A 13,665-nucleotide genomic window follows, 5' to 3' on the forward strand; every position below is an offset into this window, starting at 1 on the left:
GGTCGTAAGGCACAAAAAATTATAACAGAACCAAACTATGTCGCTCTTGGAGTAGCGGATTCCCCCACCTCACCCCTCACCCTAATCTCGCTGCAAAAAATAAGCCGAAATAACCTGATTTTTTTAGAGTAAGTTTTTTTTTTAAATAGCAGTAAGACGGTTGCAGGTTTGACCTGAAAACACTTATAATTAGGAGCCTCGCCCATTGACCCCGTAGGGTTTCGTCCTGCCGACCCATGCCTACGTTTAAACGCTTCTTCCTAAATTATACCAAACGGTATTTCTGGATCTGCAACTGTGTTCTGAGTTGATCCACTCAACGTGACGTAGTTCTGGGACGTTTTTCTTCTTTTCAAGTTTATTGGTTTCTTCTTTCTAAATACGCACGTTGCAAAATAAACTTTATACCTGTTTTTTAAATATATAAAAATTTATATTTTGATTGATTGGTTTGTTGGTTGATATATTGATACATGTTCTTTGTCACCCAGGTATTGGAAATGTGACATCAAAGGAGCCGACAATGGAAAACTTTCAGGTAAAACTATCGGGATCAAAGACAATGTGGCTGTGGCCGGTGTCCCAATGATGAATGGTTCAAAATTACTAGAAGGGTACGTGCCTGAATTTGACGCAACCGTTGTCTCACGAATACTGGATGCAGGTATACTGAAATATTACTGCTCATACTTTTTAAAACACTTTTGTTACTTTCGCATAATTTGGTTTTGTTTGGTTTTCAGATATCATAGCTAATCTACCAATCAAATTAGCCCAATAGTTTTGAATTATTTAGTGTACATTGTGAACGTTGTCAACAAGATGAAAATTGTGTGACTGTATATACCATATATTCGGGGTTGATTTCCTCTTTCTGCACTGATGGAGAATAATGCCTTTTCATTGCAGCAAAAGCTCAATCAAACGCTACTGTTTCAGAAATAATCAAAAGCGAATGCATGGCATCTAGAGTCGCCTGCTTAAATCAGGGCGGTTTACTTCATTTTCCTGCCATTTAGCTCTAACTTGCACTCTGTCAGACAGTATGTCCTAACGAAGTGGTAATCCAGAAACAACAGCTAATACACACACATACAGCCTCTTCATTTATTTTTGACATGATGCGATGTTTTATATTCTATCCATAAGGAATGGCGTATCATGTTATGAAGTCCTTATTCTGTTTCCCATTTTTCTTCCTTCAAGTTCCATTTATTCGTGATCTCCAGCGTCTACCGTTACCAAAGTTGTGGAAATATCTTGATTTTGAGGTGATAACAGCCTATACGTTTCGGAATCAAACGTTAAGAAAAGAAAAACGTTTCATTTGGATAGCATTTAATTCCACATCACAGACCTGGACCAAACATTTTAGATGACTTTCTCTTGGGGTAAAAGATAAGTCTATCGATTTAGGAGTCAAAGGGAGAATGATCAAGTTACTCTGGCTGAAGGAAGAAACATTTAATTCTAGTTCACAGACCAGGACTGTTGGTGACTTACATTTTGGAGTAGTGTAAAAGTCTATGGTCGAAAAATAAATTAAATATTAGGGTCATTGTGACAAGGATTTTCCACAATACTTTTTGTTCTTGAGTAAGGCTTTGAACCAATCATTGTTGATAGTTAGCGCTTGGTGCAAAATAGACACATACATTTTAGGGTCTAAAGGTCAAAGACCACGTTCATATTTAAGTCTAATAAACAAAAATCATTTCTGAGCAGTATGTTTAGTTTAAGACTGCATACAGTTATCAAAGATCAATGTCATTGAGACCGTTTGTTCATTAATCAGAACCAGATTCACCTGTCCCCAACTAGTGCAGATACATCTTTTAAAAACGGGGAGGTCCAGAAAGGTTCCTTTAACGCTACTCCTTTTTGAGTTTTGGTCAGTCGTGACTTTAAGATTTACTCTCTTTCGCTCTTTCGTGATCTCTTCACTATGTGAAAGCAGATGGTCGCATACATTTGTATCTCTAATGTTTAACAAGCACAGCCAATACTAAGCTCAGTCAGAATCCTTAGTAATATAGCGTTGAAAATCATTTATCCCCGGCTTGATTCCTTATCTCAGAGTTAATTGCAGCTGTATAAAACGTCAACGTTTCACCAACTATGTGCTGTTGTTTTTTACTTGTCACCTTTGGCTAGTCACCACATCAACATTTTGGCAGATTTAGTTGATATGAATACCACAATTCAATTTCCACAGCATATTTGTTTTAATATTTGTTTGGAAATATAAGTGAAAACCTGTTTTAATTATGCCAACAATACAAAAGATGATTGGAAAGGGTGGAATAAATTGGAGAGAACGTTACCTGTAAACGTAAATCATTAGTTAGCATTTAATAACAATTTTGTAAAACACATTGACGTTGACAGAGGTAAATTGAGGAAAGCGCGATAAACTCTGGAAGGAATGCCGTGCGATTGCATCTCGAAGTCTCAAGCTAAGCGTCAGAAAATGAAATGAAAGATCGCAGAGTATTTCTGAAATACATAATAATGGTCACATTTTAGAAACTAGTAATATTTCTTTCGTTCCAACATTTGTTCTCAATTTACATGTCTGATAACATTTTAATGGGATCTCAACCTGTTCTGAATATGTCTGCACGTTTAGTACGTTAATTTTTATCGATATATTTATATGATCGCAGCTGATTTCCCTTTTCTTTCAAATATAGCGACCTATATATTCGGTAATTGTTAGAAATGTTTGAGATTTCGTTACATTCTCGGGAGTGCTCGGGAATGGCAGAGATTGGTACAGAAGGTTCTAGAAAATGCTGGAAAATAACAGTTGAGTGACAGAGGATCATTTTCATAACTAATTAAAGAGAAAAGTTATTTTTCACCAGAAATTGGTTTTAATACAGTTTGTTGCTGCTTCTTCTGTGTAGGGGGTAGAATACTTGGGAAAACAAACTGTGAGGACCTCTGCATGTGTGGCAGCAGTTTCACCAACGTTACGGGGCCCACACTAAATCCTCATGACAGGAGCCGATCCAGTGGAGGTTCCAGTTCCGGTAGTGCAGCTTTGGTAAGACTGTATATTTTTAAACTTTGAATTCATTGATCTAGGTTGTTCGCATTCGGACGCGCGTGTCACCAAAATTACGAGAGAATGCACTGTCTGAAATTAATTGTCAGTGGTAACATCTTCAGTATAGCCCAATCGACTGCGCATCCGCAAATGGCGTCGTCATCTGCACATGAGTGACATGATAATCTAAGTATGGTTACGTCACCCTATGTGACCTTCACAGGAACCGGAGTGCGTTGCCTTATGACCAAGATTTAGGTCATGTATCCTTCGTCACATTTACATGTATTGACGGACTAATATTAAGGGGTCACCTGGTTGACCTATTGTATACAAAGATGTGGGTGTTCTGGCCTTGTTCTAGAGTACACGATAAGGAAACCACAGTATGACCGAAATATATCATTCTTTATTTAGAATGAGGTGTATGTTAATATAGTCTTCTTAATTTATCTATGTTTATCAAACTGCACCTCCCTCTATCATCTACGTATTTTCTCGCATAATTCAACATTTATTTAATCATATGATCCATTGTATTGAGCTTGAAGACAATTTTGTTTACACATTGTCGTTTATAGGTGTGTTACGCGTACATTGGCATCGTCTACAATATTTACACATATAGTGTTAAATTACCTTCTTTTCCTCAGCAACATAGAATACATGCACGACCTGGCATATAACCCACACTATCTGGTTTATCACCTCGGCGCTTGAACATTTATACGACCGATTATTTGGCTTAGGTGTGCACTAAATATGTATTTGATTTCAGCCATACCATCTAGCCGGACGAGTCACAGAGTTATTGGTTAGTGTATCTGTATGGGGAAAATATGAACTAGTTTTTTCTGCGTAGTACTGCACAACCTTAGGAGTGAATTATTAATAAGATTAAACGAGTTTATAGTTACCCAAACAAATAAGTAACCTTTTTTATTATATACTCATTTCGTTTTCCTACCTAAGGCTTAATAATAAAGGAATACACGACCAGTAAAAATGTAATTGAATTTATGCTGTATTTCAAAATATATACACAACCGTACATGCATCAATACAAATGAATAATACTAATGCGTACATAGCACCACCCAACGACATTTGAACTTCGTCATGCGCTCGATAATAGCTTTAAAAAATTATCGTTTTTGGTCTCATAAAATTGAAATTTAGAGTCATAGTTTGAATGATCCTGCATTGAACAAGCTTTCCATGTTGTTGTGAAATGGAAAGAGTTTGTTTTTCTGTTGATCCAACTCAATTCTGTTTTTCTACTTATGATGTACTTGATTTATTGGGTCAATTCAGTTTAGTAAGGACTATGTGATTTCAGCTGGATGTGTAGTCGAAATTACAGTACAATTTAGGTGTGTATCAGGTTTTCCATGACATGAGTCATGTCATTCGGATTTGCAGAACCAATTAAGAAAGTACCTTTCGAGGAAATTCAAGATGCAAAAATGTAAGTATATTTATTACCACTCTTATTAACAGCTAAAGAAGACATATGACCTGTGTCATACAGAATATGTCTTCTATCGCTGGATTAACACTGGATTAAAATAGTTAAACGGGGGAAAATTGTAAAGCAGCTATTGTGTCACAGTCCATTTAGACGGCCGTCGTCTTAGCTTATTGGCTTTTATGCGCACATTCTTCTACCAGGACCTTCATTTGCATTTCTTCTCGAATTTAGTGTTTTGACTGACTTGTAAAATGGTACATCTCGGATAGATATGCTAGCCATTGTCCTCAGTTTGCTTTTCTATGCTACTTTATAGACCCTAGAGGGCACTGGCCATAGTCTGAACCATTATATTTGTGAAAAGTTGCGAACATTTATCCGTAATAACTGTTTAAGTGATCAGTATGGTATTTTCAGTTACTGCGTCTCTCGCGTTTGTTGTTGAAATTGCAAATATCACGTTCATTTATTTGCTTGTTTCAGAGTTTCGTTTGTGAATTAGTGAACTCGTCCACATCGTTAACTTTATCATCTCTACTTTCAAGTGGAGTCTCGGATTCGGCTAATGTGGTTATGTGAGAAAGCTTGCCAGTAGCTTCTCGTGGGTCGGTGGTTCTTTCCGGGGGTTTTCCGGGTTCTTCCTCCACCAAAATACTGGCCGCCATGTATAGCCTATCTTGTGCTGAAAAATGGCGTTAAGCCCTACAACAACAACAACAACTTTCAAGTGGACGAAATCGCTTGTTTAGTTAATTCACACACAAATCTAATCAACCCAAAGCGTGTATATATATATATATATATATATATATATATATATATATATATATATATATATATATATATATATATATATGGGTGTGGGGGTGTGTAATTATGTGTGTGTTTTGTCTGTAATTAAATATTTGCAGCTTTTCTTACCAAGGATAATGGGGCCCTGATTTAGTCTGAACATTAAGATAAGATGTATGCATATATTAGCGTTTAACGGCAGCTCGAGAATGGGTAAATGTTGCAAATTTAAAGTAATTTTGTAAATGTAAAAATGAATAATAATTCAAATACAATGGGAAGATAAATCCTTCGATTCCAATGTAAACATGAATTATAACAAGTATAACAAGATAAAATAGAAAGGGATAAGATTGGAAAATTCGGTGAAATGTATATAGGTAACGGTAAAACATGTAAAGTCATAAAAGTCAATGGTAGAACCAGATCATAAATTGGGGGAAAGAAGTCTTGTGAATCAGATCCATTTTAGTAATTAAAACTCGAAACGATTTTGTGCACTACTTATTACATCATAATAAATAGTATATCAGAATATGTCTGAAACGTGTCAAAAGATGCTAATCAAAAGTTACAATATTGTGCATTTATGGAAATTAAAACATTTTTCATAGGTTGCCGTTGGTGAAATCGACATGGCAATAGGTGGGGACCAAGGAGGATCAATTAGAATACCGGCTTCCTTGTGTGGCATTGTGGGATTGAAACCGACATTTGGACTAGTTCCCTATACCGGAGCGTGTCCAATTGAAATAACAATCGATCATCTCGGACCGATGGCTAGAAATGTCCATGACTGTGCTCTTCTTTTGGAGGTTTGACTTAGACACATTGTTCAAACTATTGTCACAGCGTGATGTTATGCATATTTGATTTAATTATATCTGATTTAATATACATTTATTTCAATTTAATTGTTTGTCAAGTTTTTAAAAACTTATATTTTGTATTACATGCTTCTGTAATGTAAATTTATTCACTAGATATGATACTTTTTTTCAGAAATAGTTTGACCTTGGCTGTTCCTTTTATAAACACAATATGTGTTGATCTAGATCCTGACCTTGATTCACAATTAGTAGCAACCACGTGAATAAGTTCTATTTGTATTTTAAAATGATTGGTTGTTGTCGAGGTCATGATGGAACTACGTGTTTAAGATGTAAACATTTTTTTTATTTTTTATTTCTTAGAGTCAAATTATTGGTTTTCGTAAGGGTCATACTAGGTGTACGTGTATTTTAACAAGGACTTAATTTGTATGAGCTTCTAGAACATGATCACGTGACCCCCTTTTTACGATTTAGAAGACGATATAACCTTTATTTTGGAGTGTTATTCTCAGTAGAAGTTGGGCTGTTACACGGTAAGTTGTATGTTGTGCTGTTTGGAGTTATTTCAAATTATTTGGATTCAAAAGGATTAATTCCTTTTTTTCTCTGGAATATATATGTGCTCATGTGAGATTCTTAATAAAAGATAGTTCTTATAAGAAATTTATTTAGATTTCCAAAACCAGAGTAACAATTCTTGTTTCTACAAGGATCTGTAGACTTCAACACGACAGGTTACAGCATACGTCATCGCCTTCCATCTTGGATTCTTCGTCGGGATTCGAACTTGAAATCAGTAAAACATTCTGTAATTAGGACTTCATAAATTTTATTCGTGGATAATTCGTGGATTATTTTTTTATTTGATTCTTAAAACCGTAAGTTCATAAATTTTCATTTTTGCAGAATTTTCCAGGGAAATAAATTATTGTATTTTTCAAAGCTTGTTGTTTTCACTCGTTCTTGTATTACTGTATATTCGAGCCTAAATACGTAACATAAGAATGAGAACTTACTTGCCAGTTCGTATGACGGATAGATCTCATTCAAAATATATTTAGCTAAATAACCAATCTCTCTCTCTCCCTGTCTTTCTATTTCTCTCTGTCTGTCTGTCTGTCTGTATGTATGTCTGTCTGTCTGTCTCTTTCTTCTATATAGTTGCGTTGAGTATTTGCCAAACATTTGTCAGCAGTATCCGTTGGAATTTACTTGTTTATTTCTAGACAACTCGATGCCACTTCGCAACACATATAAATGTTGGAGTATCTGAGTGTGGACATCTCCCATACTCTTCCTAGCACATATAACATGTTAGATTTTTAAGAGATGGCCCTCATACCCCCTCCCCGAAAAGCAAATAAAACTGTAAAATATAATTTTGAATGATGATTGATTTAAGTTTCCTTTTTGATGATAAACGTAGATGAGTATAATCTTCCTCCTGTTTATGTTATTGTTCTTACGTTGTCCAATTTGGGTTTCTAGGTTCGTAACCCTTCCATCTCAGACATAAATTCCGTTGAGTGAGTGTCCTTGCTTTTCATCCTATGAGTCTCTTTCTCTATTTGGGTGACAGAAATCGAATTTGATAACATTAACTCTTAAGGCGTATTTTAATGCATATAATGTTTGCTCGCTTGATAATGTTGGTACTGTATATGTTGGTGTCGGGATGATGGCTATAAATACTTCAAATTGCTTTTGACTTCCGCTCAGTCGATCCTATATATGAGAAATGGGCGTCTAAGTGCGTTTGCTTTTGGATAACGTGTGCGTGTAGGTGCTCTTTTTAAAAACTAAACGTTTTATGCACGTAACCATATATATACATTACGTGGGCCATCATGCCATCGTGGAACTGGCGAACGTCTGTGATGAACGTGTTCGGGCAGCCAAATTTTGTCATGATCTTCTAAAGCCCATCTTTGCTGACTGTGTTAAACACCCTGGACAGATCAAAAAATGTTGTGAAGAGGTCTTTGTGCTGCTACTGGCATTTCTCCTGGAGTTGTCGTGCAGCAAAATCATGTCGACTATCCCTAGGCCTGCGCGGCAACCACATTGGCTTTCTGGGAATAGACCCTGCTAAAGAAGTGTATGGGGAGATTGAGCTGGTGAGAGAAAGTGTCTTGTCAGCGACTGACAGGAGGGTGATTCCTCTGTGGTTGTCGCAGCACTTACACTTGCTCTTTCGCTTTTCGAGATGAACTAAAGAGGTGCGTGTAAATTCCTATGGGACTACTCCTTCTTTCCATATTGATTGAAAAATGTATGTGTGTTTCTGAAATAGTATGGGGCCCCCATCTTTGTACACCTCGGCACATACGGCATCTCATTCAGGGGCTTTTCCACAGGAAAGCCAACAGATAGCTTTCTGAACCTCTTGCACACTGGGTGGAGTGTCCAGCGCAGCATTAGTTTCCACTTGAAGCAAACGTTCTACGGTTTCGTCATTAATGGATGATGGCGGTTGAGGACAGAAGTGAAGTGGTCGGCCCATTGCTCTTCATGATCCTACCCTAATCAGTAAGCAGTGCTGTCCCATCTGCACTATGGAAGGAACATTGTCCAGAGGACTGGAAGCCGTAGAAATGAGTATCGAAGTGCGTTTGCCTTTGGCTAACGTGAGCGTGTAGGTGCTCCAGGAGTCAAACAAGGCTGCATTCCTGCGCCCACGCTCTTCACCATGATGTTCACTACCACGATTAAACATGCGTTGCAAAACAGTGAGGAATTAGCCTTATCACCAACCTGAATTGTATCTTGCTGTAGTACTCATCACCCTATTGCATGCCAGCGACACGTGGACTGTCTATAGAAGACATTGCAGACAACTCAATCAATTCCACATGAGCTGTCTCCATGATGCGGATAAGGTGGCAAGACAAAAGTCCTGACAACAAGGTTCTCACCAGGACTGACATTCCATCCATCTTCACGTTGATACAGAGGGCCAAATATAGATGGGCAGGACACTTTGTCCGCATGCCTAAGGAACAGATTCCAAAGCGGCTACTCTATGGCGCACTCTGCGAGCGGAAGTGCACTGTTGGAGGACAAAATAAGCGTTCCAAGGACTCGTTGACGGTGTCCTTGAAAAAACATGCACATCAACAGTGCCTCATGTGAGACCCTTGCGTAAGACCGTCCGTCGTAGCGCAGCAAAGATCACATCTAGCTCGCTCTATTCGGAATAGCAGAGAATTGTTAGACGTAGAGCAAACGTGCCACTCGAAAGCCAGCACATTTACTTCCACCCTATCTCTCATGTGCGACTTCAGTGCCCGGATTGGTGGCCTTACTAGTCATGTCCGACAAACAGCTTGACAACAGACAATTGAAACTGGTCGTCTTTGCTACCGATGGACGGATACTGTACTGTGTGTGTGTGTGTGTGTGTGTGTGTGTGTAAACATATACATACTGGAGATTTTTCAGCATGTCAGAGCCAGGTGACAGCCAGGCAGAGCACGCCACTCTCTCAGTTTCAGTTATATAACACACACGCACAGTGGCTCTACTTTGTTTCCCTAAGAAGACATCATACGAATTATCACTGTGCTCTCCTGTTTTCTTCCTACTTTCTGCACAGGCATATACCCACATGAATGCACTGAGTACACCCATGCAAGCACATGTACGCATGAAAACCGGATATTGGGTTAAGTACGATGCTCTGAACTGTGATAGGATCCAAGCATGTTCTGCTATATATTTTGATATATTAAATTTGTTATCGGATTTCTTGTTAAACTAAATTTGTGTGTATGGTTTTTGTGTTCCTTGTCTACAGTATATGTTAATTTAGTACAGACATAACTGAAAACCTATTATTTTCTTGATTGTATAAGTTGTAACGTCATCGCGATACATAAGAGTGTAGATGGTCCAGAAGTGATTTTCACGCGATCAGGGTTGAGACTATGCTTCGATTACTGCTCCGATTTTGTTTCACACACACACACACACACACACACACACACACACACACACACACACACAGGAATACGTATTAAAAATATGTTGTGTAGGTTTAAGTGGAATTTTTTGTTTCATAATCAGAAATATACAAGGGTGGAAAGAAAAGACACAAAAAAGCAAATAATTTTATAAAATATATCTTCTTGACACCAGTATAACCATTATATTTGATTTAAAAGCGATATTAGAACTATTAGATTATTTTCATGTGGTTTTGAATACATTATGTTCATTAAAACCTGTCGAGCAGTTCTAGAAAATGTGATGCTTACCTATCCAGAGATTGATACATGCTTTTCAAATTTTTACACATGACAAACTTTTGATTCAGTCATAGAAATCTGGTCTTTCTGAGTTGCCCTTTACTATACAAATTTGACAGTTTGTTAAGGACGTTGATGTCAAAATTTCTATATTTTTCAGGTTATTTCAGGACGGGATGGAAATAATGATTCAAGGCATTCAAGTAATTTTCATGTGCCTGAGTACACGAAACAAGTAAGCTTCACTATATTGGAACTACTATACAATTATTTTCGGCAGAAAATCCCCAGCCTGGTTGCAAACGTATTGCTTTTTAAAATTGTTTGATACTTTGCTAAAATAAACCCCAAAACAAAACTTTTAAAATTGTAAATTATACTTTGTTTTATCCTGCATATTATCACGCATCCTTTTGCAGAATGTAGGCTTAGCGGCTGCTACTTTCTTTGGCATATATTTGTAACCAACAATTATAACCTCTATATGACTTGATTTCCGTCACAGGAATTCGGAGTGACTGTATACTTAGAGTTAATTAGTGGATCGTGAGAGTTTCTCTGCTACGCACGAATGTCTATATTCAAGAATAAATTCCATCTTTTGTGGGGTGGGATGCTGGGTATATACGTTTAATCGAAGGATGCGTGGGTTTTGGTGAGTCCATGCAAGGCGATGGGTGCACTATCTCGAACACCCGAGTTCATTTCCCAGTAGGACATGAATTATAACTACTTACTTCATACTTACTCATTCTCCTGTACGATAAAGAGATATTATCTGCTGCTGCTGCCTTGTATATATATATATATATATATATATATATATAGTGATATTCAAATAAATTGGGTATGACAAGAAAAAATATTTTTCTTTCTTTAATCGATGAAAGGAGATTAGATTGATAATACTATCAGTTCTTAATTACATGTATATCAAGTACATACTTTTTTTGTCGTAGTAATTAGTTTTAATAAAAATTTAATCGAAAGCTTGTTTAGCGCATTCATGCATTCTCAGTTATGTGAGATTATAAACATGCAACTATGTACTTTTTAATTCTGAACAGGAATAAGTTGTATTGCACACAAATGAAGTAAACACGTGATCAGATTATTTTCAGCTCCAAACTGAAATGACGGGAAAAAAGATAGCTCTGATAACTGAAGGGTTCGCGTGCTGTGAACAGAACGTGCAAGATGTTGTCAAGGAGACAGCCTTAAAACTTTCAACCAAAGGAGCTCTAGTGGAAGAGGTGTCGATACCTTTGCATAAAGACGGTATTCATCTCTATATGTTTTTGCACGCTTTTTTTTTAAAATACATATTTGTTATGGTTACTTTGGTCAAACAAAATACAAGGACAATAGATCTGGGTCTTTTTTTCTCTTTTTGGAATCTTACCTAACTTCAAACTTTACAAAATGGGCTCTTACACAATTAAGAAAGAGAAGAAAAAAAATCCAAAAATATCCTGCATTTTGCGTTTTTAATAGATTTCGTAACTTTCCTCTGTTTTTTTTCTGTATGTATTTAAGACTTGCTTTGCTCTAAATCTGTATTATTTCTGCCATATTTCTTTTCATATCTGAAATTTCATATCGTGCGTTTTATAATGAACAAAAAGATATTAGTTGAAAAAATGAAACATTTGAGATGCTTATCATAATAAGCAATTAGAAAATGTCATGATCGATACATTGGTTAAAGGATTTTGTTCAAAATTACGACGTATCTTCTAATGCCATCATGAAATGTTATCATTAATAACATACTTCTGTGATATTATAGATCTGAATACACTCCAGTGCAACAGAGTTTTATATAATGTCCCAAACAAGAAACGGAAAATTCGATTACGCTAAAAAAGAGGGCGCGATAGTCTTTACAATAGGCATTTCTACAAGTATTGAAGAAGACGTGTACATGTATGCAAATCATCATCAATACCTTACAGAGATTTTAGGTCACTAACCATGCTTCATTTTTCTGTATTTCGGTAGCTGTACAACATTTTTCACTCGCCCAATTTTAAGAGAATATATGAATTTCTTAATGCGTAATGTTTACAGGTCTCGCAATATGGAGTGCTATTTGTTTGGAAGGGGCATACAATTGTTTGTATAAAGGAAACGGTGAGTAATCTTAACTATTTCTTCGTGACAACGGTAACTCTGTAGAAATTGCGGCTAAGAAACGACTTGTAACGATGACTATCACATAACTGTGTAAATTTAAACTCCACTGGTCGAGACCACAAAATCAGCACAATGAACCGTTGACTAACCGTACCGTCTATTAGGACTTATTTTTTTATCGTTACCATGAAAGAAAAACGTCGTGAAACTTGGTCGATAACTCACATTTTGTAGTCTAGTTGGTCCTAAACGGAACGATGGTTCTCTGAAATCCAATATAACCATTTGGGTGGCCATCTTGAGAAAAAGAAGAGGAGGATTTGTGCTGTTTTACGTTAAATAAGTTTCCTGTAAAAAAAGGAAAAGAAAAAATAATGGAAAGGAAAAAAAGCAAGTTTAACTTGGCGACCATATTTACCAAAGTAGATATACATTATCTCTTTGCACGATTATTATTATTATTATTATTATTATTATTATTATTATCTCTTTTCAGTATCATTTTTATGACATATTTCCTATACTAAATCCTCCATACAAAACTTTACCACGATATTTAATCTTTAGTAGATATTGGAGCAACCAGTTTTAGATGGCGTTGATTTCCGCTACGCATGTTTGCCGTCTTTACTACTATAGCCTGGAATGAATTCGAAATTGCTTCGTTCCCCATATGATAAACACGCAATTACACAGACCACCCCATCTTTGATTAATTTGTACAGTTTTGCTATTCTGATAACAGCACAAATAGATTGTAGTTTACTCATTTTAATACAGTTTTTCATCTGTTTCTTCTTCTCTTTTCAATTATTTTTTGTTTGTTTTAGATTACCCCTTTCATTCAAACATGTAACGGTTTTATGTGCAATGCTTAATGTTTTGTCAGTAATTATTAGCTATTTAAGCTGTTCTCTTTCCTTGACGAAGAGCTCGACTAGTTTGATACGTTGAGACAATGTTTCGTAACTGCTCCGTTACCAGTATTTGTTGTTTGTTATGTAAAGTTCAGCTTGTGAGCCCAGTACCAGTTGTAATCTATAGTTTGAGTTTGATATCTCGAATTCTTGGACTTTTCAACCCAACATATGGAACTCTCATTGTTTTAAGTCGAATTATTCTCCAAAATTGATA

General features: G+C 36.4%; 1 protein-coding gene across 4 annotated transcripts in view; it reads left to right on the forward strand.

Annotated features, from left to right (window-relative positions):
* LOC149775034 (uncharacterized) overlaps positions 1–13,665 on the forward strand; it is a 46,986-nt gene that overhangs the window by 28,871 nt on the left and 4,450 nt on the right. For all 4 annotated transcript variants that reach the window (XM_089943259.1, XM_089943260.1, XM_089943257.1 and 1 more), the window contains exons 4-9: positions 492–664; positions 2,910–3,049; positions 5,930–6,130; positions 10,556–10,630; positions 11,517–11,673; positions 12,466–12,528. In XM_089943259.1, coding sequence (XP_089799385.1) covers positions 492–664; positions 2,910–3,049; positions 5,930–6,130; positions 10,556–10,630; positions 11,517–11,673; positions 12,466–12,528 — 809 coding nt within the window. The remainder of the gene's footprint in view (positions 1–491; positions 665–2,909; positions 3,050–5,929; positions 6,131–10,555; positions 10,631–11,516; positions 11,674–12,465; positions 12,529–13,665) is intronic.

Source organism: Sinohyriopsis cumingii, chromosome 19, assembly GCF_028554795.1.
Source record: "Sinohyriopsis cumingii isolate HCF-2022 chromosome 19, ASM2855479v2, whole genome shotgun sequence".
Classification (NCBI taxonomy): Eukaryota; Metazoa; Mollusca; class Bivalvia; order Unionida; family Unionidae; genus Sinohyriopsis; species Sinohyriopsis cumingii.